The sequence below is a fragment of the Medicago truncatula genome, chromosome 2, assembly GCF_003473485.1.
Source record: "Medicago truncatula cultivar Jemalong A17 chromosome 2, MtrunA17r5.0-ANR, whole genome shotgun sequence".
NCBI lineage: Eukaryota > Viridiplantae > Streptophyta > Magnoliopsida > Fabales > Fabaceae > Medicago > Medicago truncatula.
This window is the reverse complement of record NC_053043.1, coordinates 19,174,982-19,197,684: the sequence shown is the minus strand read 5'-3', so window position 1 is coordinate 19,197,684 and position 22,703 is coordinate 19,174,982. Positions and strand designations below refer to the sequence as shown.

General features: G+C 33.5%; 2 protein-coding genes across 3 annotated transcripts; both read right to left on the bottom strand.

The window, feature by feature from the left end:
• Positions 1-375: 375 nt before the first annotated feature.
• Positions 376-10,018, bottom strand: LOC25486557 (sterol 3-beta-glucosyltransferase UGT80B1). 2 transcript variants are annotated; one of them, XM_013608148.3, is made up of 15 exons: positions 9,838-10,015; positions 9,043-9,114; positions 8,347-8,440; positions 8,113-8,255; positions 7,570-7,640; positions 6,984-7,065; positions 6,796-6,897; positions 6,538-6,593; positions 6,107-6,141; positions 5,047-5,230; positions 4,744-4,953; positions 4,491-4,550; positions 4,350-4,389; positions 1,312-1,533; positions 376-775 (listed from the first exon to the last, which is right to left on the bottom strand). In XM_013608148.3, exons 1-15 carry the CDS (start codon positions 9,904-9,906, stop codon positions 722-724), a joined length of 1,494 nt encoding a protein of 497 aa, XP_013463602.1. In that variant the 5' UTR covers positions 9,907-10,015; the 3' UTR covers positions 376-721. The 2 variants fall into 2 exon arrangements, with proteins under 2 accessions (XP_013463602.1, XP_039686439.1); XM_039830505.1 differs by lacking the exons at positions 376-775; positions 1,312-1,533 and adding an exon at positions 1,552-3,587 and having other exon boundaries at positions 9,838-10,018.
• A 4,536-nt stretch (positions 10,019-14,554) lies between these two features.
• On the bottom strand, positions 14,555-15,145 carry LOC25486556 (basic blue protein). Its single transcript, XM_013608147.3, has 2 exons — positions 14,902-15,145; positions 14,555-14,789 (listed from the first exon to the last, which is right to left on the bottom strand). Exons 1-2 carry the CDS (start codon positions 15,077-15,079, stop codon positions 14,590-14,592), a joined length of 378 nt encoding a protein of 125 aa, XP_013463601.1. The 5' UTR covers positions 15,080-15,145; the 3' UTR covers positions 14,555-14,589.
• Positions 15,146-22,703: the final 7,558 nt, after the last annotated feature.

Here is a 22,703-nt window from a genome sequence, read left to right as displayed (position 1 = left end):
AGGGTGCGTTAATAATATATAAAGTAAAAAAAGTAATAGTCTAATCTCTACTCTAACCCTTTTATGATCTTAATTCAATTAAAAGTTCTAAACCATCTCTTAGGATCCATTTCCTATGTGAAAACATTTTATATTTTTATTTCTTAAAATTTATATTAGTTTACAGTGACAATTGACTTGCATTTCAAAAAACAATAAAAATGACAGAATATTTATTTTCATTGTTTAAAAAAAAAATGCATCATTCCTTCCTAGCATTTTATATTCTCTATCACAGTTACTTTAAAAATCTTTCATCTTATTAAGAATTTAAAAAAAATGTATATTCCAACAATTATAAACAAAAAAATGTTTTCACAAATAGACAAAAGAATGTTTTCACAAAATATTCAGAGCATGCTTTCTTTTAATTTGACTGAAATTACACATCTATAGCTCATGATAAGCTTGCCTAACACAAGATAACACAAGTGTCAAATGAAACATCAAAGTCAAACCAACTTTTCATAACTCTTTCGATCAAAAACCATATTTCTTTCCTCCTTATTAATCTCTAAATCTTTCTTAATAGTTTTTTTTACCTACTCCTCGTCTATATATTTTACAATAAATAAGTAAAATCAAGTGTAAATTTAAATCCTTAATGTGCGCACATTTACAATGAATTTGAGTTAAAGATGAAGAAAAGCAGGAGTGAACATTCTCATCCCCATGAATTATCTTAACTTAAACTCAGCTCTTCTTTGAGGTACTTAATTGCTACTGATTCGCCATCCTGCAAGATGAAGGATCGTGTAAGTGACAAAATGTATTAAAGCTATACAACATTTATGGTTAGAGTTTTCAGATTTGAATCTTGATCATACTGCAGAGAAAAGGCTTTAAGTAAATTATTCACTATGAATTATTAAATTAATGGAATAAAATAAACCAAGCCTTATCCCACTGAGTGGGGTCGGCTATATAGATCAAACGACGCCATAAAGTTCTATCAAATATTGTATTTATATCCAACTCATTAATCTTTAGATCTTTCTTAATAGTTTCTCTTATGGTTCTTCTACGCCTTCCTATACCTCTAATGATTTGACTCTCCATTCTGATCTATTCTCCCTACTATGAAATCCGCAAGTATTTTCCTTACATGTCCAAACCACCTAAGCTTACTTTCCACCATCTTTTCAAATATAGGTGCTACCCAAACCCTCTCTCTAATGTTGTCATTTCTAATAACTAAATAAAATCTTTTTACATTGTTGGTGTATAATCATTAACCTCTAAATAAAATCATATAATTTAGGAATATATTACCTCAAGAAATATTCTTTCAGCAATTTCTGCAGCCCGTGCTCTTACTGTTGATGATAATGTATCATGTATCGCACGTGATAGTACATGTGCAGCTTCCTGAATACTTCTGTCATTGTTTTTATCAGGAAGCAAATGGTTTCTACTGAGCGGTTCAGGTGAAACGCCGAGCCAATGCATTCTTTCAGCCCAATAAAACTGATCTAGCACAAAAGGGCACACTACCTGCAAGTTTGCAAAGCCATGTCAAGTGCATCTTGAAATGAATGATCAATAGCTTCAATGGAATTTTTATTTGGAAAAGTAGATGCAGTCTAACAACCCTCTGTAGGCAACAACATATATGGTCTAACTCTAAACCAATGCTTGAACTTCAACATGGTCTAAGTAATTTTATGCTACAAGAATCCTACCAAAGAAGAAACAATATTTATGTCTTAATCTTTCACTAAAAAAATACCAGAATCACAGCTATAGGAACCTGCCAACAATATTTCAATTTTCCTATAAACACAATTGCTTGTTCCTCGAGTAATTGGTCCATTGGTCGATGTCTACGAGAAAAACAACATTCCCATTCATGGTGTATAAATATGCAGAGACAAATTTTATTTACTCAAGAGATTAACCCTCAACCTCGTCAATTTATAACAACAGGGATAAGAATTAAAATCTATGCCTATAAAAAAATAGAGATAAGAATTAAAACCTATGTTAGGTCCACCTAATTAATTTACAATCAGAAAAATACGCACATAACAGAAATAAAGGGAAGTATTTCCTCTAATGATCAGAGGAAATATCTCAACATTGCCCCTCTGGCTAGTGCATGTAATATATATATATCATATGCATCAATCATCATGATACATATATAAGATATCATCGGGCCTCTGAGAGACTTGGTGAAAATATCATATAATTGATCATTTGAGTTTGTAAAGGATGTAACAATATGTCTGAAAAGAATTTTCTTGTGGATAAAGTGGCAGTCATTCTATCTGTGTTAGTCAGCTCATGGAAGACTTTGGATGTGATATGTAAAGTTATCTGGTTATCACCAATAAGACTCATTGACTCGGACTTGTAGAACTTTAACTCACCAATAAGTTGTTCCAACAAAATAAAGTCACATGTAGTTAGAGTCATAGCTTGATAATCAGTCTCTATATTGGATCTAGCAACAATTCTTGCTTTTCCAAGAAAAAAATATCCTCCAACAAGATCGCAATCACATAGGTTGAATGTTGATCACTAGGATATCCAGCCCAATAAGTGTGACATTTGTACTCATAAACTAACTCTTTCCCATGGATATCTTTATATATCAAGATTCAAACAAAAAAGGAATTCAGGAATTGATTCACAACATTAACAACAAAGAATATGTCAGGTATAGTCATAGTAAGGTAGACCAACTTCCCAAGTCCAAACCAAGGTAATCAAAATCGCAACTCTGCACCTGAAATCATGTGATTCTTTGACCTTTCTAGGTCTGATCGTGTTCATGCATGAGAAGAACAGAAATTGGCGGGGGAAGCTTGGATCTCCACGCAGAGCCGTAGAAAAGTAGAATCGTGCACGTCGGTCAATTCGGTTTGAGTTTGAGAAAAGGCATGATGTGCACGTCAGGTCTGCGCAGACACGAACAAGGGATCTGCGGAGACACGTTTTAAACACATGAAAGGGTGTGAGGGTCGGTTTCAAAGCCACTACACCAATAAAGGTCTGGAAACATATTTAAGAAGAGGTGTTTCAGCTACCATCAATACGATGATAAAGAAAAGTTTCAGAAATAATGCATGTCAAGCAATTGCAAGGATTTTTTACAACAATGCTATATGTCATTCAATGCGGCAAGGAGTGAAGAATGTGTATTTAATTTCACAGCATGAAAATGGATTTAAGCCCACTAGTGAAGTTGACAAATGATGCTTTGGAAGAACGTAGGACTCAGATTTACAACCAACCATGGGATTCATCTACGAGGCAATGACCTAGCAAAGGAGAAGATACAGAAGCTTTTGATGGGGTCAAAAAAATGTAGGTTAATTTGTTTTTAAATTGTTGAGTTTTTGCTTTGGGTGTTTGTTTTTTAATAACACACATTTTCATCAACATCTATAATCTCCTCCTCTTCTTGAGCATTTGTTTTCTTTACCAACAGCATTTTTTGTGCAATATACTCTTCCGTGCACTTGCAGAGGTAGCAGAGACAGTTAAAAGAGTAGAAGTTTCAACAGCAGAAGAGCTTGAAACCGCGGACATAAAACAAAGCTCTGCAGTAAACAGAGGGAAAGAGTCAGGGGTTACTGCCTCATAGGAATAGTTGGTTTTACATAACAATTTCAGCGCTCACACCAGTTGGAAATTCTACTAATGCACGAATAAATCCAGCCTAGAAGATCAACGAACAGATTCGCGATTTTGACAACCAGGGAAGCATCAGTACAAAAAACTGAGAAGATGTACAATCAAATAAGCAGAGGAAAAAGAGGCTTTGAACAAAACCTTCTAAAGATGTGAGTCGGAGAGATGGCTTGAAAAATTACAGAAGGCACCGACAATCTAAACAGAACAAGCAACGTGTAAAAGAAGTCATAGACAGTGGCACGTGGACGTCGCTGCCTTATTTGTTTATAACAATAGGATTACAATCAAGATCCCTTAATTATATGGAGAAGAATTAGAATCTATATCTACGTGATTAATTTACAATCACCAAGATATACACACAAACACAGAAATAAAGAATAGTATATCAAAGGTAAATATCTCAACAGAGCCATTCAAGTGTACTCCCTATAAAAAAAAATATTCATTTTTAATCTTTATATTTTACAAAAGTTACTTGATTTTGGTCTCTAAACACGACGATAGAGATTAACGACATGCAATATTTTTAAAAGTGAAGACTAGAACTGAATAAAAACAAAAGTATAAGACCAAAACTTAAAGGTTGTGATTTTATAGAAATAGAAACTAAAACCATATTTAGCAAAGTGTGTAAAAAAAAAATTAAAACCATATTTATTACTAACCTGTGGTGTTCCTGCCTGTAATGCAGCAGCAGTAGTTCCACTAATTACAGATGATCATTCCACACAAAAACATCCATTAGAAACCATCTCTCTTGATTACTTTATATCAGAACCAATAGATCAGAATACAAATTATCCTACCTGCCTCCGTGGTGAATCACAGCAGCACATTTTGGGAAAAGCCAACCATATGGTAAGGAACTGTTCAAAAGAAACCATAATTTCAATGGTTAGTTCCACTAAACTATATCATGAATCCAAATATAATTGAAACTCAAGTTACAAAAGCCCTGAAAGCTGAATTTTATTTGTGGAAATCATAATTAATCTATTATAAGGAACCCCCTTTTCAATCAAGCTTTTAAGTTTGTATAAGTAGCTAAAGTAAACTCACCCAAAGAAACATAATAGTCGGCCATTATAAAGAGCGACACAATCTTCACTCCAAATATTCTGCTCAAATGTTGCTTCGGAAGCAATTATACGAACCACCGATTCTAAAGGTTTATATCCACCCGTAAAGAGAATAAATCTATAGTTTGTGGTGCTCAGGACCGTCTGAAGAACACAAATAAACGAGTGAGGGTCTTTTAGAAAACCCATGCTGCAAGTAAAAAAGTAAATAAGTCAAGTTGAAGCAAGCTATATCAAATATGTTGTGTGATAATGTTTAACGCAAAGTTGAAGCAAGCTGTACCTTCCAATAGCACTCAACCCAATAAAAATTGGTTTAGCATTTACAAAATTTTGCAACTCTAGATGATGTGGACATAGGTTATCTTTATCATATAACGATGTTTCTCTGCATTGCGTACATGTAAACTGCCATTCTATAGGAAGGAACCAAAAACCACAAACCCGCACTCTTGATGGCCAATATGCTGTAAACGGACTCAAATAAATCAGGTGATAAAATAAATCTAAAAATCTAAAATCAAGTATACTAGAGACTTCAAATGTTTGGGTTGCTTGAGAGAAACCCTCTCAGCACTTAATTTTATAAAGCTAGACTATTCACAATTCAAATTCAACTCAAATTCCTAATATTTAGAGATTGATATATACGAGAGTTGGAGAAAATGTGTGCGAATCAATCTCTAATCGATTAGTCTTGTGAAATACTGATAGGATCTAATATGTACACATAGGCCCACTTAGAGGGAGAGTTAGTTACATGAGAGAGAGAGAGAGAGAGAGAGAGAGAGAGAGAGAGAGAGAGAGAGAGAGAGAGTGAGTTGGTTATATAAAGAAATGAGAATAGAGAGTGAGGATTATCTTTGATCATTTTGTTCGGTTAGAAACCTTAGGGTTTAGGCAGAGAGAGAAATGTCTCTTCTCTGAGGGGCTTTTGCTATGGGGTTACAGGGGGTCTCTTCTGTAATACATCTATTGTCAATTCAATAATACAGTTTATTTCTGTGTGAAATCGGGTCTCTATCAGATACTTGGTTAAAGATAATATGTATAGCTACTTAACTGTTGCAAATAGTTTCATAGAGTCAATTTTGCGAAACATATATAACTAATTACTTAAACCGTATATGTTCACAAGTAGAACAAATTCATGACTCAGTTCTGGCTTTTACTGTTTATGTGATTTTCATTAATGACCTCTAGAGACGTATACGTACTTGAATCTATTCAACCTCTATAAAGTGAATCTAAGCTATTTGGAAAGTTGAAAATTAATTCTATTATATTTACAACAATGGCATATACATATAGTAAATGAAATTTTATCAAAGACAAGAACATACCTGGACATTCAACAACTTCTTTACTAAAGCCATACCTGTGGAACAATACACACAGTCAGTGACAAATGTAAACCTAATATTGTGTATCAGTTCAAAAGACCATGTAAATTTATGTGACCGCACAATTATCTAAAAAAAAATTCTTTTTTTTTTTTATCAGGTGTTGTGATGTGTATGACCAAAACAAAACATAACAAAAAATGCTCGGTGGAAATTTAATTTAATTAAAAACCAATAAAAATCACCATAAAATACATCATTTCAAAACTCTTGAAAATTCAGATCTAATGTAGTACACAAATAAGACATGAAACATTCAGATAACAATGCCGATAATATCAATATGGAGCAGCTTTCAAAGTTCCATAACAGAAGTTCATTGAAACTAATTTCGTTCAGAACGATTTTGGCATTCAGAATATGTTACTTACATCAGAAGAGGAGATTGCGGCCTATCATACCAAGTAGGAATGCCTGTAACTGGATCCTGAAATCAACACAATAACATTAGGAAAAAAATAAATAAATGCCCGCCTGAGTTCAATAGAGTAAGGATGCCCCATACTCCTTTTCAAGGATACATGCCTACTGAAAGGTGGCCCAGACATTGTTTGAAGCACAAACAAGTTACCACAAATTAATTTCACTGGATGAACTGAAAAGAAAGAAAGAAAGAAAAAACAACTAACAGTAAAGGGACATGGACTCAGATGTAAGTCTTCATCTCTCCATGATCCCCAATTTTCTGTGAAAAGGGGCCACATCCAATGAATAACATCCTTCCAGCAAACCTACATGGAAACAAGATGGTTGGAAAAAAAAATTGATGCAGCTTGTTCCAAAATAAAACACTAGAACATTGAAACAAAAGAAATACCTTACCAGAAGGAGCCTCAGTAAGATATTTATAGAGAAGAGGAAGTTCTCTTTGGAATTGTCTTTCAAATGTTGCAGGTGCACTAAAAAGTAAATCAATGATTACAAGATCAAAATGTGTTCTTAAAGTAGGTTCAAAAACTAAATTCAATCATCAACTGGATGTGAAATCAAACATTCAAGTATCTGAGGTAAAAATTAAAGGTTGAATCAGCTAACATCCCAAATAGTGCAAGCAATTAAAAAACCTGTTTTGCTTGAATATAGTGATTCAGTTTTTTACCTACAAATTATAATTACACATTTAGTGCTTAATCTAACACTCGAGTTAACAGTTCATTAGTGAAACTAAAAAATTATTCAAGACAACATTTCCAACCAATAGCTATGGTGTGCATTTTGTAACTTTCAAAGTTTACATGGCACATTTTTAAGGAAAACTCAAATATATGAGTTACAAATGTTAGGAGAAACTGATGAGAGTCGATGATCTTGTGAAGGTGTCGCCTCTCACCACAAAACAAGTATAGTTGTATCCAAGTCCAACTATAATTGATAATAAGAAAGGACATAAACTTCTTAAGTACCTGTATGGAACAACATAAGGTGCAGCTACAACACAACGGATAGAAAAACATTCAGCAAGACTCCATCCTTCCTGAACAATCATGAATATATCCTCAATCACCAGATCATTTAAGCACATAGTGGAATTAAGGATCATTTATATATGTAAATGTGTATATAAGCAAGTTGACATCATACATGCATAGCAGTTCAGAAATTCATTAATTCAAAAGAACATTCCACTTAATGTTATTTTCATAGAAATGTTACTGTACTTTTCTATCAGAAACATCTACTACAAAATCTGCACCTCCATGTTTGTATTTAAGATATGACCGATGACTATACTTTCCCTAGTATTAGGCATCTTATTGTCTCCTTAAACACAACCAAAGTTTCACATAAATTATTTTTCAACTTTCCATGCAGCTGTTGGAAAATTTGAATAAATCAATTGCCACTAACAATAACAAGTTTTAACTTCAATCAAAACCCTGTCAATCCCAAATGATCTAAAAAACTTGTCAAAAAAACCAATCACAAGTATAGTTCTCAATTTGTACCAGAGCAAAAAAGTTTATCACAATAAGATCACCATCCAAGCTCGGACCATCTCCAAATATCTTTTCAATTAGAGAATAGCATTCTCGTCTATGATCTCTGGTAATTTTCTTTTTCTGCAATAAAAAAGATGACTCTGCTTCCTCTGACATAACAAAACACCCATTAGCACTATAGATTCTCCTCTTATTATAGTTCTCCGCATTTATGACTAGAACCAAGTACACAGCTCAAACCTTTAATATCATTATTCTGATCAGCAGAAAGAACCGGAGGTGATGAAACTGCGCAAAATTCAACATGTTTTTCACCCAACTGAGGACTTAAGCTCTGCAAGGAAATATTATGTTCAAGTATCAAGCTATCAGGTATTAGTAGTAAGAAAAGCAAATACAAGGAAGTAGAACTGCATAATTTTAACACAGTAGTCGATTTGTCATAAGACTTATAACAATAAAATGTCATTTCTTTGTATCACTTGAAAAGTTATGGATAACGTTTTGTAGTGTGGTAAAACAAAAGCTACCGCAGTGCTATAGCATTTTAGGGTAGCTAACTTTGAAAATGTCTATTGTTCTGCGATTTACTATTTGTAGTACAAAATGTTGTCAAAAGTGGCGCTGTATCAACATCAGCTCTACCGTTGAATTCCTCACTGAAGATGAAATACCAACTTCGATATCGGAATTTGAAAATCAACTTTAATGTTTCTTTTTTATCAACATCAGAATTATTTATCCATATGGTCAATAGTTTCAAAACAACAGATTCTTGGATGGCTAAACGATAGTTTCAACTTAAGTAACCTAAAAATTGCAGGATTGTCAAAAGACGCATTAAACTTAAACCCAACTATCACAGCAAAGACTGAACCAATTCTCAGAAATTAATAAAGACTAGAAAACTAATGCTCTAATTAACGCGACGCAAACCTCGTGTGCTGAATGAGTCATTAGAATCGCATCGTATTGTTTCTGATCACAAGCAAAAGCTGCTGCAATGGCCTGCAATCAACAAAACTTTTCTAAATCAGATTTTTCAAGCCAAACCAATCTTATTTTTACACTGTTATTCAATGAGAGTTCATCGTTTTGCCACATCAACAATTTTTTTTATTTTTTTTTAAGAAGCTAAATTAGCCTACTTAAATTGGCACCGGGGAGAATCAAACTTGAGACCTCGAGGAGGAGCACACTCCCAAGTCTCAAGCCAATACCATCAGACCAACCCAAGTGGGTTGCCACATCAACAATTACAACCAAGTTTTATCCCGCTAAGTGAGGTCGGCTACATGGATCAAACGATGTCATATTGTTCAATCATATATGATACCTCTACCCGACTCATTAATCTCTAATTTTACTAGGTCTGCCGGCTGATCTACTCTCTTTTTCTGCTATAGGTGTTACTCCAACTCTCTCTTTTAACGTTGTCATTTTGTTATCCTAGCCCGTCTAATATTGCCACACGTACAACGCAACATTCTCATATTCGCTACGCTTATGCTATAGTCTTGCCACACAATCTGACTTTAATTATATGAAATGACAAAGTAACAAGTTATTGTTATATGTCAGTGTAAAACTAATTTACACTCACACCCTTTATTTTGGTCAAGTACACTCACACCATTTAACTCTATAACATACAGTTAAAGTAAGAGAAAAAAAATTAACAAAAATTGAAGTACAAAAATTTCAAAAGTAAGAAGCAGTTAGATTACATACAGCAAGAGGGTAGACGTCGCCTTTAGTTCCAAAAGCCATGAATACTGCCTTCGCTTTCCTTCTCTCCATTTGCTTCTTACCCAACACAAACACAACGATTCTTCTTAATTCCAATCCTTTGTTTTGGAAAAACAATTTTGGCAAAAATAAATTTGTTTCAATTTTTTAATTTTGAGTCACTTTTTTCAAATTAAAAAATTATTAGTGTTTTTCTAATGATTAAATATGATTTTGATCCCTCTAAATATATCATTTTTCGATTTACTTTATCTAAAGATTTTGTTGGACTTTTAGTCCCTCAAAAGTTTTGATCCGTTTATTTGTCCCCTATTTTTTAGTTGATTTTTCATATATTTTATTTTAATGAATTTTTTTTTTTTGAAATGGATGAAATATTATGACTATTTCTACCGAACAAAATTGAATTTTTTTTAACAAAATATAAATTAAATATGAATTTTTTTTTCTCTAAATTCATATTTATTTCAAGGAAATATGAGATGTAGAACAACTAATGTACGAGAAATTAACATATGACATTATATTGCAAATTTTGTGTTATATTCAAATTTTGAAGGTGTTGTTTTTGTCTTCCACATGTTCCCTCCACGAACGTAATCATATGATGTGGAAAAGACTTATCTTTCTATCATCTGAGTTCGGATCTGCTCCATTTGTAAATCAGTCCAGTTACTCGTTCTTTTCACAGATACATGACACGTGGCCACAAATAGTTTAATGGTTTAGATTAAAAAGTTAGATATGTGCTCCTCTGCAATCCTCTCTCTCTCTCTCTCTCTCTCTCTCTCTCTCTCTCTCTCTCTCTCGTCATCTTCTCTCTTATTTGCTTACCCTTATTTTGCTTCTGATTGTGCTTTTTTCTTCTTTTCTGAGTTCATAATAAAAGCATTCTCCATTTTAATATTGGTTCTGATTCTATTTCTTTTTCCTGCGTTAATAATAAAACCAGCTTGAATTTTAATTTCAATTATATCATATCAGGCATGATTCTTGTTACTCGGCTGTGAAGTTTTTGAGGAAAACGAAATCGGTACCTAATATTTGGGATAAATCACGGAAAAGGAATTAAGAGGCACCGATGTGAAATTTGAAGGTGAAAGGGGATACATGTCGCCGGAATCACAATCCTTTCTGTCTAATTAGTAATACGATTTCAGTTTCTAGTTGAAAATAATTGCCTTGTTCACGAATTGGGGAGTTTGGAAGAATTGTTATATGTTCTTTACTTTAATTAAACATTACTAGTTTACAGTTTCAAAGGTGCGGCGGCGAGACGGTGGTGTTCTCAAGTAATCCTCTATTTTTTCAATTAAACAATATTGGTTTTCAGTTTTAATCCAAGCCATTGAACTTGTAATTGCCACGTGTCATGTATCTGTGAAAAGAACCGGGTAACTGGACTGATTTACAAATGGAGCAGATCCGGACTCCTATCATCTATTCTTTAACTTCTCTTTTATCTCTCATCTTCTAAAATGTACTTTTAAGATGTAAAAGCCGCAACTGATGGTGCGATGAGTGGCGTCGGCGCTCGGCACCACCATTTTTCCAGCTTCGATGCCGAGTTGTTTCCTCCCGCAGTTGGTTTTGTCTAAAACGTGTTTGGGTTTTGCAACCTTAAAACATTTATGTGCATCATTCTCGGTTCATCTTTGTTCGTTCAACTGGCTTTCGTTTGTATCTAGCCATGGTCGAAGATGTTTCGGGTTCTCTCAAAGAATCCGGGTGTGGGTCTTTCTTTCGGGTTTGATCTGACCCATATTTGCTCTCTGGTTTCTCTCAACATCTCCTTCAACAGAAGTGCAACCGACATATGGTTGTTCTGGCAGTGTTAGCCTATATTTTTAATGCTAGTTATCGACAGGAAGTTTGTCAAGTTAAAGTGAAGTTTCTGCAAGTGTGCTGAATGTAACTGAATTTACGAAGATTCAATGGAAGAAATTTCGACCAGTCTTTGAGTTCGACTGGCGGGATTCAAATCCCCTCTAAAGAGACAAACGATGAGTCATTAATTAGTGTTTTTAATAGATTATTTGAGTCCCTTTTATTTACATTTTATGTGTTTTTATTTTCTTTTTAGAACTATTTTACTTCAATTACAAGTTATTTAATTTCAGGAACAAATATATGAAATGATTGAGTCTTGGAGTAAAAGAAAGGGGTTTGGAGCAAGATTAAAGGATAAAAGGATCTAAAATATGATTTGGAGCTGATTGAAAACAAAAATATGAAGATATACAAAAATATGATTTAGAACTATTTTACTCCTTTTGTTGTTTTTGCTTCTTTGACAAGCTGCCTATTTTAGTTTATTTCTGACCTAAAGTCCATGGTTTCTTGTGGAACATTCCTATTGATGTATTTCTTGGGGCTTAAGTAGTTGTAGACTATAAATAGAGCAGCTAACAAACATATTCAATCATCTTTTGTTCTTGGAAGTGACAATTGTTTCTTTGAATAAAAGTTCATCATTATTTTCTTTATTTTATTTTATGTTCTTCTTCTTCTTCTTCTTCTTCTTCTTCTTCTTCTTTATGTCTACAATGAACGTGAGTGAGTAGACTTCTTTGTCTCGGGATTGTTGGATGAGTCTAATGACCTAATTCCTATCAAACCAAGCCTCGAACCCTAATTTTATGTAAATCTATTTTCTAATCTAATTTCATCGTTTTTATAATGAATTAACAAGTATCAAATTCATAATGCGACAGCGGAGGGTTAGTACTTGTTAATTGATAATCACAAATATCAAAGCGAGGCATCGAAAGAAGAAGTATTGATATTGGAACAAGTGAAATTAGACAAGGATTGTGAAACATGAGAATAGTCTAGCAAACCTTGAGACAATAAAGTTTCGAGGTTCAAGGATTTCAATATTAATCAACCATGAGAATAGGCGTGATTGCTAGAGAAATACACTCACTAAAACCGAAAGGAGATGTGATAAGCTAAAGAGAAACTTGTCTTTAGAAAATAGGTCCAACATAAAGTTCTAGGTTTAGGTTTGATTTGTGAAGGATTTGTCACCATGACGAACCAATAATCCCAAGACACTTTTTATTATTTTTACTTTATTTCAATTAAAAATCCAAACTTTTCAACTCAAACTCTTTGCTAATCATTGTTGAAAGTTAATTGAATTCATAACTCCATGTCAAAACGATACTATTTTATTACTACATCGGTAAACCGTGCACTTGCGGATTTACTACATCAATAAGATTAAAGGTCCAAAACACGTGGAAGCAGAAGCCAAGTTTGTCAAATAGATTTAGATCATTGGTCTGTTAGTTATTTTTCTTATGTACATATAGTAGTTTTTCATATGAAAAAGGGTCACAAATCATTAGCAAGGTTTATCATACTCAAATTATCGTGCATAAAGAGAAAGGAGTAACATAACGTATGGAACATAATTTGATGAACTATCTTTATTAAATGCAATGCAATTTAGTTTTCTTTAACTTCTTCATCTTTATCTTTAAAGTCAAGTTTATTAGCAAATTACTAAGATCTTGTTTGATTCAGTCGAATCAGACAGTTACCTTCATCTTATTCACATTAAAACTTAACAATATGATGAACATTCAAACAATTTCTGGAAAAATATTGCACAATATGTCCTAGGATTTCTAATTTGATCCTGCAAGTAACCTTTTAGAACTAGCAATCTTGTTTACCAAAAACACTGGTAGTTAGAAATCGCAGCTTTGTTAGTGCAATTTGGTTCTGTGTTGTTGGGGTCAGATTTGTTTTATTTGCCGACGTGAACATGTCATTATGTTGATGCACTACCTTTTGATTTCTGATTCTTCAAGATATGTTGAGATCTGCAGTTTTTCTGGTTTGGTTTGTCAACAGACACAACATCAGTGTTTTGTGTGGTCGTATTCCTCGTGAAATCTGGTTTCGTCCGTAGTGATTGTCTGTTGGGCTAGAAATTGCTATTAATTTGTTGCGGATTATCGCTGTAAATGGTTGGTGCTTGCGAATTAGTTAATTATCATGTTTGCGGTCAAATCCACTCCCTACTCTCAAGATTTTTGGCTATTTCTTTTGAAATTTAGTTTTGTACCTGTACACGGGCTCGCTGGATTGTGCACATGGTATATACCGATTTACCTCGGATAGGTTTTTGTGTTTGCGAACCCTTTTGGGTTATGTTTTGTGTCGTGAACCCCTTTGGGTTGTGTTTTGTTTAATATGTTTTTTTATTACTCTTGTTGGGTTAGGCTTTGTGTACCCCATTTCTCTTGTAATTTTTCTTTTTTAATCTAATCTAATTAGGGTGTTGCAAATCCATCTGCACCCCATCTGTTTAATTTTTTTTTTTGCAGGTGTAGTTATATCTCCTCTGTTTAGAGTTACTTAGACCTATTTGATTGGCATCAAAGATCTCCTTGTTTGCATGGAGATTACTTAATTATCACCCTCCAACTAAACCAAATTTAATTCATAAAGGGGTGCAAACTTAAATATCCAAACATCGATTATTTTTTTATGAGCTATATGATTATCATTTTAATTTTGGTTTGGTCGCTCTACTTTTTGGTGCCTTTTATGTAACATTTGAATTTTGTATCTCTTCAGTCTCAACACTAGCTACTTTTGTTGTGACTTGTTTTGTCTTTCCAAAAAAAAAAATACATTATATTGCAAAGAAAATAGATAATTATTAAAAATATAAATTATTTTAAACTTTATTTAAGATAATTATTATACATTAAGAGTTTAATTAGCATTGACTGCAATTTTCTGTCCAAGATTGCAATGACCAGGAAAACCACATAAGAAGTAGTTCCCTCCCTTAGCAAGTGTAATTCTATCTGCTCCAGAGGTATAAACTTTAGATCCTTTTGGAGCCACACATGAATCATAACCAGACTTATTCACTACCACCACGTTGTGGCTTGTAGGGGAGTAATTGAATACTGCATGTAGAAAACAATAAAAATTAAAATGTCAAGGATGAACCTAAATTGATTTTTTTACACAAAAATTTAAAAAGATGTTGTAAACAAATGATAATTGTATGATTCTTACCGAGTGTGTCACCAGCCTTGAATGTTTTTCCTGCAGGCCAATTTTGAACACCAAAGGACCAACCTTTCCCATCACCAACAATGTGTTCTTCTGCAAAACTCATGTTAGAATGAAATACCAACATACATAATAGTGACATTAGAATAATACTTGTGCTACTGACTCTTCCCTGATCCATGATAAAGTTTTAGTGATTAAGCTAACTAGCACTGGTTAATTAATTTTGGATGCTCACAATAGAGAATTGAGAGATGTTTTATAGACAAGAACAATGTTTAAATTAATATATTATATTTTAACTTTTTGTTTTTTTTAATATATTATATTATGACCTTTTTGTTTTATCTTTAACAAGTTATTTGAAATTTGACCGATAATTATTTGACTCTTGACTCTCCTTTTTTTTAAGAAGAAGATTTGACTCTTAACTTAATATATTTAATCCATTTTATAATAAGTAAATTTTTTATTCAATTCACACATATTAAGAAAAAATGTATAAATTAAAAAGAAAGAAAAATAATTTTGTGTGTCTTATCAAATATTGTTGCATTCTCTATTATCATAAACGTAAAATACTAGTATAATATATTGAGTTGGGAATGATAAAAGTGGTATTAAGTAGAGTTATAAATGAAAAAAAAGTAATTAATATTGTATTGAAAAGTGAAATTGATCAATTATTTTAGAACCTTTTTTTTTTTCTTTTTTCGATAGGCCAAGAGAAAAGTTAGGCATCAAGGTGAGTCTGAGGCAGCCCAACTAGGTTGACACCCAACAGAAACCTCCATCTTTTACCGCATTCCAATACGTAATATTATTAAAAAAAAAAATTATGTACCAAAGAGGGGGGACTAGGCCAAAACCCTCTGAAAAAAAAACGACAAAAATAAATGACTACGGAAATCTAAAGTTAGGTAGCCCATGTCTGTCTCTAGCAAAATCAACTGACAATGAAGCAGGCATAGTATGATACCAAGACGTTATATTCAAGCCATGTCCCAAGGCAGCCATAAATATGTGAGCAAATAACAGCAATCCATATTGCATGCAATTATGCTAACGATTCCGTAATCGAAGCGGAAGGAGAGATGGATTTTTGAAAGCATTAATCGCATTAGAAGAATCGTTTTCTAGCCACAATCTAGACCAATTATGATGGGAAGCAAACTCCATAGCCATCACGAGCCCTGTTATCTTCGCCTCATAAACAGACCCTTCTCTGAGGTTACTAGCAAAAGCTCCAAGAAAAGAACCTCGGAAGTCCCGAAAAATCCCACCACAAGAGGAAATGGCATTGATAATAGAGCCGTCGGTATTAGTCTTAATCCAATTGATGGTGGGTGGCTTCCAAATGACAGTTACAATCTCCCTAACATGCCTGTGAGAAGGAGGAATCAAGAAATTCTTCAAAATAATAATATCAGATGACAAACAATTATCGGTTGAGTTTGTTCCAGACATATCAACCATGGAGGAAATTTTTGTCATAGTATAATGAATGGAGACTGTAGCAGAGCTGAAGTGAATCGAGTTTCTAGCCAACCAAATTGCATTGACCGTGTGCAGTATTGCAGCCACGAAAACATCCCTGATCTGAGAGCTGCACCGCTGCGGTAAACAGTCAAGTAGGGAAGCAACAAATATCAACGAGAAAGTGAAGTTGAGCTGCGCACCCAACCACCTCCAAAGAGCCACCGCAAAATCAAAATTGAGAAATAAATGTGAGGAGCTTTCTGCCTGCTTATAACAAAGGACACAAATTGAACCAACGTACAACCACGCAATTGAATATTCTCATTTTTTGGAAGCTTAGATAGGTATGAGACGCCATAAAACAAATGAGTCGGATGGTGGAATACATGCACGCCATATGATTGTTGCCCAATCAATGGCGACGAGGGGATGGAGCAAAAACTGGTGCGCAAGCTTGGATGTGAGCAAACAATCTTGAGCATGTTTCCAAACGCGCCTGTCGAGTAAGGGAGTAACTGGCAACATGATTTTCAAAGTATTTACAGCCACCATCAAATAATAAAAAATAGGAGGAGGAATCTTCCATTTACCATTAATAATAACAGAGGCAAGCCTAGCATCAAGAGAGGGAAACATCTCGGCAGGGATATTAGGCATCGAAACAAGAGTGGTGCCCATCCAATAATCAAGCCAAAGATTAATATTATTACATGTGCCAATTATCCAAACAGAATTCTCATTCACCATTGGTAAAAACTCCATAACTCCAGGCCAAATGGACGATTTAAAGTACCGGTTGCGCAGTAAACCGAACGAAAGAAATCTATGTCGAAAAAGTCGAGAGCATTGAGACTCTTGCATGAAAAGGTGCCAACTGAGATGCAATAGCAGAGAGGAATTAATAGAGAGGGTGGATTTCAGATCAAGACCACCAGAATCCCAAGGGAGACTGTTGTGAATTCGATGAAAAAATCACACCAATAACAAACTTGATGTGTGGAGCAAGGAATAATCAAGCAACCAAAACAAAGTGTATGGAACAATTATAAACACAAGCCAAAAGTAGAAAACAACGAGAGAGAAATGAATAGAGAACACAAAAGAATTTGTTGACCTAGTTCGGTCCAAATTGACCTAGTCTGGGGGAGAGAGCAGCCCTTCGTTTCACTATATGATGAGTAACGTTACAAAAGAGATATCAATGGGTTACAAGAATAAGTCTCCCGCCTAATTCTACCCAAAGCCCCAATCTCTTCCCATAACCAAGAAACTCAATTCTAATAGTGTTTCCCAAGGTGAATCAACCCTTAAACCCTAGTGTTTGTTCCAAAGAGACAAACTCTATACAAACCATAATTTTGTTGTTGCCTTTCTAAACCCTTGTTTCAGCCCCCTCTATCTCAAGGTTTACTATGATACAAAGCCTATATTTATAGTAAAAGAATCCCTCATAATGTTGTTGAATAATGGTGCGATAAAAATATGTTTGAACTATGTACTAATGGTGAAGATCTTATTTTATATATTGTATTGGTGAGTCTTTCCTCATGCACCATATCATTGTTAGAAAAAATGGTGAGATTGGTGATTGTATGCTTAGTAACATAACTCTAACATACAAAATTGGTGAGTAAAATTGGTACCACATACATATAGGTGTTAGAAATGAAGTGCATTTTTGCATATAATGTTGATGTGAGAAAATGGTGTGTGTTGTAGATGATGTGTGATTGTTGATGTCTGAAAATGGTAAGTGTTTTGAATGATGTGTGAATGTTGATGTTTTGAAGTGGTGAGTGTTATGAACTATATATATATATATATATATATATATATATATATATATATAAACAATGATAACTGAAAATTTTACTATTATATAATGTTGTTTAAATGTACCATATATAATTTTAATGAATGTATTCTCACCCATGTTTTGTTGTTGTGTGTTTGTGGTGTTTGTACTCGTGGGAGTACATATATTGAGGTTGATGAGCTTTAACTGCAAGGTATTGGGATGGCGGCGTTGGAAGTCCTCTTTTATCTTTATTTATTTCAGAAAATTATGCTGAGTATGTGTAACACCTATTTGAATAATTATACTTTTTAATTAATAAATAAAAGTCAGGGTCGTATGGTGTTACATAGTTGGTATCAGAGCAAGTGTGTCCATCCAACCAGATTTTATAATTTTGTTAAGTCACTACAGGCAACATGTGTACAGACACTATCGATGCCCGACTCCTCTAAAAGTTTTCTAACTACTGATGGTGCATAAAAGAATGGTTGAAGGTAGAAAAGACGAAGAAATTGTTGATGCCTTGGCAGCAACGACACAAACCATGACACATGGGAGAAAATAATTTTTAGGATGAAAATAGTATTTTAGTAAGAATAAGAAAAATAGAGTGCAAACATAAGTGCATTAGTAAAATTAGGTAGAAAAGGTGTGTAAGTAGCAAGCTGTGTAGTGTTTTAGTGGTTTAGGCGAAGGGAGGTGTAAACAGCAAGGTTGTGTAGTTACAGAAAGAATGGTGACAAGACTAGGAGTGCACATAGCAAGTCTATCTAAGAATTATGTGAGAAAACTAAGCCTAAATAGTAGCTTTAAATATAGAAGAGTATTAAAGAATTAGGGTTAGAAGAAAAAGTAAGAAATTAGAGGAGCAAAGGAAGAACTAGGGTTAAGGAGGCAAAGGAAGCATAGAGAGTACATGAAACCTATTAGAAAGAGAAGAGGAAGAGGTAATGACACTAGCTAAGAAATCAAGCATAAAGTTGTAATCTTCTGTGAATTTGAGGTAAGGGCGTGAATCCTTCATCTTTGGGTTTTTTTATTTTGAATAAGGGGAAGAGGATTCTCAAAGCCTCATCTTGTTGTGCCTATTGATTCCAAAATCTAGAGTTGTTATGAACTTTATGATATCATATTATGATTATACAAAATCTCTTTGTTTATAGAGTATGTTTTCCTATGCTTTTTGTTGTCATGAGCAACTAAGCACTCTTTGATTAGGGTTCAAACATGAACCTCTATTAAATTTTTGGGTAGTATAAATGAAATTTATTTATTTTATTTATGATTCAAGTCTTACATAGTTTTCAATTATTTCGAATGTAATGCTTTTAGACCCTGGGCAAAAATAAGCCATAAATGAATCTATTAGATCTTAGGCAGAAATAAGACATGTACTTATGTATGTATGATCCCTATAGGTTATGATATTAGACTGACTACCTTGCTTTAACACGAACAAGAATAAATTGAAAGTTGGTTAATCATCTTAATCAAATTAGGGTTTTTAAGTATGATTGTTAGATTATGATTCATCCTTTGAGAATTTGCTTTATACAACCCTTGTCTAGGCACATTTACCTTAAGCAATTCAGTAGACACATCATTGTTTATTAATCCAAACAATCGTTGATCAAGAACTTAATCATATAATAGGTATTGAACTTTAATGCAAATTTGCATTAATCTAACAAATAGGATAGAGAGGATTGAAGAGTCCTAATAACATCTGAACTAAAGTCATTTACTTTATCTTTAATCAGTGGCGGAGTTAGAAAAAAAAAAAAAAAAAAAATCTCGGGTTGGCTGCTAAAATAAACAATAAAGTACAATATATAATTTTTTTTCGTGAATCTTTTATAGTTTTATTTTAGTTGTCTCCAACAAGAAATGTAATATCGCTAACTCATATTATCCTAACAATTCAAAAACATACTTTATCTTTAATATAAGTAATTGGCATATATGTATGAAAGGTTGTTTTTTAAACTTTATAAATACCAAATTATTTCTTATAAGTAACTATATAATAAGGGGTGTTTTAGCGATTTCCTTATAGGAAAAAAAATATTTTGCTTTTGGGTGGGTGGGCTGTGGCCCACCTTGGCCCATACAAAGCTCCGCCACTGTCTCCAATCAATTTACTAATCGATTTCTGCTCTTCACCCAACAAGTTTCGCTCTCACCCAGCTAAACTGACCAAAATACTCCTGCACTAGTTAACTAACGCAAGTGTAAATCAAACTTGACTTAATTTTACACATGCGTGACTTAAATCACGCCGCATGAGTTAACTCATAAAATAAGTTGGCGCGAGTTAACTTACGCGGGGTGTAACACCTGCGTGAGTTAACTCATGCGGCGTGACTTAAGTCACGCATGTGTAAAATTAAGTCATGTTTGATTTACACTTGCGTTAGTTAACTAGCGCAGGGGTGTTTTGGTCAGTTTGGCTAGGTGGGAGAAACTTGTTGGGTGAAGAGCAGAAATCTTATTAATCTCATTGTGCATACAATTCAAACTTCCAAACAATAAACTCTTTTAATGCTTTTAAATTGTTAAGTTTGTTAAATATTCAAGTTGAACGACAATCCATATAGAGACGATAACTTACTACTTTATTATTTGTTACATGTTCGTGCACTTGTCAAATTTGTTATCAAACACAATCCATTTCAAGTTTCTATTTGGAGCTAATTGCTCAGAGTATCAACTAGAGTGTAACAACTATCAAGCAAGAAACTAAGGAGTAGAAATATTTGCAACTTGTAATATATCTTCATTTTATTTCTTATCAATTAATTTATAGTAAATTTGAAGGTAGGAGTGGTCTAACAATATGGGTTCAAGGCGTATTCTTTTGAACAAGGGATTTAAGCGTCGTCCACAATTGATGTGCATTGTTATAAGTTGATACATGCTCAAACAAGTTTCAATCAATGTATTTTTGAATCACATCTATTACCTTCTTATTTAGGGTATCCCAATCTTTGTCGGTCTTTCTATCAAGTTTACCTTCCTTCCTAGGTGATTGGCTCATGCAAGTCTTTCTAGTATAAGTTATCTTTCATCATCGACTTCCAATATGTGTAATTGACATACTTTAGCCTGAACATATTTCCACCATGAGTGATAAAACTCTATCTTAAGTTATACAAGACGCTATTTTGTTCAACAATAATATTTCTTTTTTCATGTGAAAGATCAAACAATGTTGCAGTTACAAAGCATATTAAAAACTTTTTATTGCGAATATGACGCATTAACATCCCAAAGCTCCAAGATATTTGATACCACTATTGAGAAATGCATGCATAATTTCCATCCTCTCTGAATTTAAAGTTGGCACTAATCGGAAGGAAAAACATAAAGAATAAAATAGAAAAATCACACCAAGAATTTTCACGAATCCTCTCACTGTGAAAGGGAAATACCTCATGAGCTGGTCCAGTAAAATATCTCCACTATAAAAAATTATAATTACAGTTTCTCTTTTGATACAAGATGATATTTCTCAACTCTCAAAAATCTATGATTGAAACAAAACTCTCTTTCTCTTAAAGAGGACTGCTAGAACTCTATTTCTCACTATCACTTTTGGATTTCAACCCTTGGATGAGATGAAGAAACTTCTTACATTCCACCTATTTATAGGAGAAGAATGTGGCCTAGAAACATAAAGATTGATAATGGTTAGTAGATACTTGGATTCACTAGAACTCTTGTTAATCACATCTTCACATTTTATGTTTGAATGTGTAGTCTAAGGTTCAAAGAAAGACTCCAAGACCTTGGAATTTCATCCTCCCTTTTCATGTGTTAAAATCATTTTCATGACTTGACCAAAGACCACACCAATTAGGAAGGAATATCATCACTTTGCACGACACTTACTTACATGAATTTATTCTTCTCTATTCTGAGAACTCCCAAATAGTATACAACAGGTCTTGACCGTATCTTATTGGATTATCTTAACGGAGATGCTCAAAATGACAGATATAAAGTTATAGTATACTTCCTCCGTCCCAAATTATATGACGTTTTGGGCATTTCACATATATTAAGAAATGTAATTAATATTGTGTGGGAAAGAGATATTATGAGTTGTTTTACAAAATTATCCTTAATAAATTATATGGGAAAGATAAATGAAAGAATTGAAAAAAGAAAGAGTAATAAATAGTTAAGGATATAATAGGAAAAGTAACATTAATGTTTCATTGGTATTCTAATGTGACATACAATTTGGGACAAATATTTTTTCTAAAGTGACATACAATTTGGGACGGAGGGAGTATTATATAGGAAAATGCTAACAAGTGCCCTAAGGACACTTGTTAAAAAGACTAAAGAAGAAACTTTGTCTTGGAAATGGTGCATTCAATGCATTGAAATTTTAAAAAGTAAATTTTTCTACTTAAAATTTATCAATTATTTTCATTTTAGTATCCTTCAACGGTAAATTGTGTGTACCTTGTTGATCGATGGATCATTTGGAGCGATCGAGGAGATCTTGAGAGAAGCCTTG

Excerpts from the sequence above, each read along its gene's own strand:
- LOC25486557 (XM_013608148.3), bottom strand. The coding sequence starts at position 9,906 with ATGGAGAGAAGGAAAGCGAAGGCAGTATTCATGGCTTTTGGAACTAAA. Across the intron at positions 8,256-8,346 it reads TCAGAATAATGATATTAAAG|AGGAAGCAGAGTCATCTTTT; the intron begins GTTTGAGCTGTG and ends TTGTTATGTCAG. Across the intron at positions 7,641-8,112 it reads TGATAAACTTTTTTGCTCTG|GAAGGATGGAGTCTTGCTGA; the intron begins GTACAAATTGAG and ends ATGATTGTTCAG.
- LOC25486556 (XM_013608147.3), bottom strand. The coding sequence starts at position 15,079 with ATGGATCAGGGAAGAGTCAGTAGCACAAGTATTATTCTAATGTCACTA. Across the intron at positions 14,790-14,901 it reads CAAGGCTGGTGACACACTCG|TATTCAATTACTCCCCTACA; the intron begins GTAAGAATCATA and ends TTCTACATGCAG.